At 42.3% G+C, this 6341-nt stretch overlaps 1 protein-coding gene across 15 annotated transcripts in view; it reads right to left on the reverse strand.

The window, feature by feature from the left end:
• peli3 (pellino E3 ubiquitin protein ligase family member 3) overlaps nt 1–6341 on the reverse strand; it is a 43032-nt gene that overhangs the window by 34732 nt on the left and 1959 nt on the right. For 4 of the 15 annotated variants that reach the window (XM_082526061.1, XM_082526060.1, XM_082526050.1 and 1 more), the window contains exon 1: nt 4599–4992. The exons of 1 other annotated variant lie outside the window; for it this stretch is intronic. In XM_082526061.1, coding sequence (XP_082382187.1) covers nt 4599–4603 — 5 coding nt within the window. In that variant the 5' untranslated portion in view covers nt 4604–4992. 10 more of the 15 variants (XM_082526051.1, XM_082526062.1, XM_082526053.1 and 7 more) reach the window with 7 other exon arrangements.

Here is a 6341-nt window from a genome sequence, read left to right on the forward strand (position 1 = left end):
ACCCATTCACACACATTCACACACTGGTGATGGCAGCTACATTGTAGCCACAGCCACCCTGGGGCGCACTGACAGAGGCGAGGCTGCCAGACACTGGCGCCACCGGGCCCTCTGACCACCACCAGTAGGCAACGGGTGAAGTGTCTTGCCCAAGGACAAGGACACAACGACTGAGACTGTCCAAGCCAGGACTCGAACCGGCAACCTTCCTATTACAAGGCGAACTCCCCCATAAGTAAGGGGACCATAGGGGGTGCTCCAACTACCGGAGGATCATACTCCTCAGCCTCCCAGGGAAAGTCTATCACAGGGTACTCGAGAGAAGAGTCCATCCGTTAGTCAGCCCTTGGATTCAGGAGAAATAAAGCCACTTTTGCCCTGGTCGTGGAACACTAAACCAGCTCTTTATGTTCTTGAAGATATTTAAGGGGTTGTGAGCATTTGGCCAACCAATGTACTAATGTAATTTCGGGACTTGGAGACAACATTCAACCAAGTCCCTCGGGGTATCCTGTGGAGGGAGTTTCAGGAGTTGGGGCTGTTTGGCCAGTTGTTATGGGCCATTCAAGCTCTACAACTGTAGCAAGTAAGTCAAACACCTTTCTGGTGGCTGGCCTTTGCCACAGATTCTCTTCATGGATCGGATATCTAGGGGTAGCCAAGTCGGGGAGGGTCTCCTCTTTGGTGAGGATGTGGTTCTGTTGGCTGTGAAACGTGAGAATGAAAATTAGCACTTTGACCACGGGTGTTGAACTCCAGTCCTTGAGGACTCCTGAAACTTTTAAATGTGTCCCTGCTGCAACACACCTGAATAAAATTAGTAGGTCATTAGTAAGAACTGACTGCATGCTGATGTGTCAACCCCTAACCTCAAGTAAATGTAAATAAATCTAAGTTTGTGAAAAAATCTAATTCTAAAAGTACTTTTATTGTTGTTCATTCAGTCATGAGCTGCTGTAACATGAATCAAATGGCTGAATTGCCACCTCAGCATGGAGTCAAGTTCTACAGAGTCTTGCTAATGACCTACTAATACAGGTGTGTTACAGCAGGGACACATGGAAAAGTTTAAAGACACCGGCCCTCGAGGACTGGAGTTCGACACCTATGTCCTAGACTGTGGTTCTCAGCTGGAAAAGGGTCGAGTGACGGATACAACCAGCATATGTGAATTTTCTTCAAAGAGTGGCTGGCCTCGCCCGGGTGAGGAGCTCAGTCATTAAAGAGGGAGTCAGAGTAGAGGTACTGCTCCTACTCATCAAAAGGAGCCAGCTGAGGTGGTTCGGGAATCTGACTAAGATGCCTGCTGAAGTATTCCGGGGATCTCGTACTGGTGAGGAGGTTCTAGGACAGGACTTGCTAGAGAGATTACATTTCTTGGTTGGCTTAGGTACATCTCTGTGTCCCCAACAGGTGGCTGGGGTGAGGGAAGCCTGGGCTTCTCTGCTCTGACTGCTGTCCTAACTACCTGAACCTGGATAAGCAGCACAAAATGGATGGCTGACTGGATGGACGGAAATATTCATCCATCCATTCAGTTCTGATTGACTGATTGATTGTTTGTTTTGGGTTTTTTTTTTTCCAAGTCAGGTATTGGATCAATGCATGTATTGCTATTTTGTAAAGCATCTTGCAAAGCAAACTAAAGTATAAAATTTTGGGTAATTTAAAAGTTACATAAAAATACCAAGCAGTTAAATAGAGCTTAATGCAGGCTCAACTGGTTAGTCTGGTGCAGAGCAGACTGATGCTTGTGTCACTGTAAGGTTACATCAAGGATGGCAGACATCAATAAGTTTAAGATGATTAGATTTACTCACTTAATTGCCAGCTCTGTTCTAGGATGCCCTCTGGACCCAGTGGAGGTGGTGAGTGACAGGAGAATGGTGGCTAAGCTGTCATCCCTGATGGACAACATCTCCCACCCCATGCAGCAGACTGTGACAGCACTGAGCAGCTCCTTCAGTGGGAGACTGCGGCACCCACGGTGTGGGACGGAGAGATTTCGCAGGTCTTTCCTCCCCACTGCTGTCAGACTCCACAACAAAGACTTTAACTGAACAAACACACACATCCACACATGTGCAATAACACTAAGTGCAATAATCTTTTCTGGCATCGTTGTATTTTTACTCAGTTGTATATAGCATTCGTATTCTATTTTTATCTTATTGTATATTTTTATTCTATTTTATTCTACTGTATATAGTATATTATTTTATTCTATTCTGTACAGCTGTGTACTGTATTTATTCTTATTGTATTCTAATTTTTGCGTCATAACTTTTGCACTGTCCACTTCCTGCTGTGACAAAACAAATTTCCCACGTGTGGGACTAATAAAGGTTATCTTATCTTATCTTATCTTATCTTTCATGCTGCTTTTATATGACAGCTCATTTTGCATTTACTTATATCTGGTGGAATCAATTTAGATACAAAAATACACAAAGAGCAAAAAATCCCAGAGCAGCAGCAGAAACAAATCAGCTGATCACAGCCTAAACACAAAGAAGACTCAACGGGAACGCACAATACAAATTATTGTGTGACTTATGGAAAGTGACAAAATCCCTTCATACCACTGTATCCATTGCACCGCTTACACATGACCTTAAAGGTCCTCCACATTCCATATCTGTAACCCCTGCCTGTTACCCAGGTAGTAAAGGTAGTAGTTAAAAAAAGCATACTCAGATAATAATCAATGCTAAAGCGAATATTAAATCACACTTTCAAATATCAGCAGTCTCATAAATGCCTCCTCAAGCCGACACAACTTTAGACACCTCTGCTGCAGGCAGGCAAGCACACAGGTCCTGTCCTCTCACTAACAGCTGAAGTAGTCAACGTAGGTAATACTGAACAACACTTTAGGAGGAATTTTTGAGAGGTCAAGCTCCTGTTTCAACAGTTATAATTTAATCTTGCTGGGACACACAGTAGTGTTTGCCGTTGTGGTCGGGTATGGTTTGTGGCTCACCTGCAGAGGAGGGGTGGAGCAGTGGGATTAGGATTTCGTGTCAGGGAAGGCTGGTGGTCACAGCCGGCAAGCACAACCTAACCATGCCTTCTCTACTCGAGTACTGGGACCTGAAGCAGCTGAAAAGCTGTGCAAGTAGTGGAAAACCTCATGAAGAAACACATTTTTCTTGCAACGACGTGTGCGACTGGTCCTTTATGATTATAGCAGATTAACTATTAGTAATTTTCAACAGTCACGTTAGCTGTTTTTAATCATTAACATAGAAACTAGCAGGCAGTCGTTAGATTAAAAACCCCGAAAAGCAATAATTGCTGTTGGGCTGAATGGGTCACCGATGGGATATGGAGCTGTGGCTGACTGGATTACAGACGCCTGGAGAACCAGGTGGGTTGCTGGCTGTGCAGAGCAGCAGGAAAACTGTAGCTGAACTGAGATTATTTTTTGTAGCACGCTGTGAGGTCAGTTTTAAAATGCAGGCCGTCGCTGGATCAAAGAAAGCTCTGTTTTTGATGCCTTCATTTTAGCATAGCTGAAATCACACTGATCCAAAGTTAATTTTTAACATTTCCATATTTCTCTTCCTATACAATAATTTAATTATTTAAATGTGTTAGGTAGTGTACTGTTGTACCCTTCATTAGTTGGTTCTGAAATATATTGTCTTCAGCATACGAAAAGAGCTAAATCATCTGCAAAGCGAATACAACCTCCAAACTTAAATACTTTGTTAAATCTACCTTATGGTTAACAAAACTGGTTGATAATTATCGTTTACATTTTCATAGAATTGCTTCTTCTCATTCAGAGTTGTTGCAGGATGGGGTCCAAAATTTCATGTGATATTGAAAAATGGTTTTGAGTATTTTATCCTAGGACAACTGTAAAGGTGAGACTATTGTTTTGTGTTATTTTTAGCACTACAGCACAGAACTGCATATGTTCATTAGTGATGTTGGCGACAGTAATATGCTTTGGAATAGTTTGGCTTCGCGTCTGTAGCCACTAGCAGCCGAATCACAGCACAAAGCCTCAGCAGCACTGAGAATACACAGACGTGTGTTTTGTGTACGGTCACATCCCATCAAGTTACAAATGACTAATTATTGTTGCATCGTGAATATCGTCGAAGGACTGTTACTTTTAACGCTCTGAGCCTTTTTGAATGACCATCCCACCAAATCCTCCTCCGCCTCATTCACTCTGGAAACGTCTAGAAGCTGGAAGTGTCACATGGAAGTGTTAATGCACCACAAAGGCTTGATTTGTGATACAAGATGATTCAAATATGGCTTCTTTCTCCTCTTCTTATTCCTTATGTGTGCGCGGATTGCAGCCAATTGCGTTTTTTCCGGGCCATGTTTGTGTGTGCACGGAGGACGTGTAGTAATCTGAGCAGATGTGATCACACAAACAGGCTACACAGAGAAAAATAAGACATTTACGTAGGTGACTCCCCCGCACGAACAACATAAGCTACATACTGCGAGCACACACCCTCCATGCAGAAGCACGTATATCTGTGTACGACATGTACACAGTAGCCGATATAACAACCAAACGAAACCCGTTCTTCATCACTCACATTAGTCTGACATCACATAAATCTCTTTACCTCATAAAGACTCACGTCAGCCTTGAATAGGCGATAAAGTCAACAATCCACGAATTAAAAGGCGACTTGGATTCCCATCACCTCTCCAGAGGAGGAATAAAGCACAAGACAGGCCGGCTGGCGTCTCCTGACATTTGATGTTTTGTAGAGGAAGCTGCTGTAAGAGGAAAGCTGTAAGAAAGACAGGTGATGGAAAATGGGGATAAACAGGCCCGTACCCGCGGATGTTTGCCAGCAGAGGTCCAGGACGGCTCGGATCTGTGTGGAATTCCTCCTGTTGAAGGGAATATTTGCGGGGGCTTCAGTCGCCGCACGGCCTGGGAAGCGTAAAGAGGAGTGATGGAGAAGAACAGGAAGCGCAGAGCATCACAAGCAATATCATCTCTCTTCCGTTCATCTTACGCCAGAATCGATTCTCCCACAAATAACGGCAGACAGTGCGATGTCACCTCTGTCTCCCCCTCTCTCTCCTCAGCTCAGTTCAAAAGTGCCATACGGCCAGTTTCTTAAAACAACAACACATACATCATAATAGAATAAAATAATAAAAGACAAGTAATTTAAAAAATACAATAAAATAACACAAAGATTAATACACAGTTCAATTTATTATATGCTTCAATAGTCATTTCAGATCATTCACTGTGTCTCCTGGGAGTATTTTCCGTTTTGCAATGTCACTGAAATGTAGATTTACAGGACAAAAATGGTAACAGTAGCTGTTCTTTACTGAATGATTTCCATTTTAGGAGGCCAATAAAGTATGAAATGTATTTAGATGTTCACTGGTGATTGTTTGTCAAGGAAATCTAGTATTGTTTTGCTTTATTTGCATGATTTATTCAATAAAAAAACCTTTCAAGCCAATTTGAAACAAAAGGTTGTGTTACAGAATTCTACAATAAGGTATGTGTGGCAAAATATGATGCGTTAAATAAATGTATCAGGAAAACCATGAGCTGTTAAAAATTGAGACAAAGCGATGCAACCATTTATGACCATGCAACCATGTAAAACAACAGAAAAGCAAAGAGGCTTTGCAATGTTATACTTTATTCATCTGCATATAGTAAAGTTGTGGGGAAAAAAAAAGGTTTCATATTCAAAAATGAATGAATTATTTATATTGTGTCTCTGACCTAAAGTCAGAGAAATTGGACTAAAACCTGCACTGAAAGGTTGGATGGACTTAAACCAAGTTCTGAAACATAGAAAACAAAGAACAGGCACAATAATCCTCGTCCCAAACAGGGTAAAGACACAAGGGTACTGGGGAAACTAAGATCAATTACATTACTAAAGATTATAGACCGATTACAAACTCAGGCTGTATCACAACAAGACAAAAAAAGAAGCTTGTGTTAAATGCTGGGTGCAAAAAAATCCATGGTTTTAAGAAGAAGAGTGCCCTTTATTTGCCATGAGGGCATGATGCTGGTCTGTGCACTGGTATCCAGCTTGAATATTGTCTTTACATTTTCGCATCCAAGTTCTCTGTCTGCATGTGCGCCAGCCTCATCTTCAGTTACAGTAACAGTAACCACAAACAGTTTGATGGAGCGCACTTCTCTACGACCTGATTCATGTGAAACTTCGTTCTATAGGCTTTTGCAAACTAATATTTTTTGTATTTCAGACACTGTCAAGCATTCTGCTTGTGTACTGTGGTGTCTCACGTGCCTTAACTGGTGCTTCTAACCTTTCTCGTAACCCATCAGCGTGCCCTACTGTGCCCTTTCTTCC

This window comes from Aulonocara stuartgranti (assembly GCF_965226115.1).
Source record: "Aulonocara stuartgranti genome assembly, chromosome: 3".
Taxonomy (NCBI): domain Eukaryota; kingdom Metazoa; phylum Chordata; class Actinopteri; order Cichliformes; family Cichlidae; genus Aulonocara; species Aulonocara stuartgranti.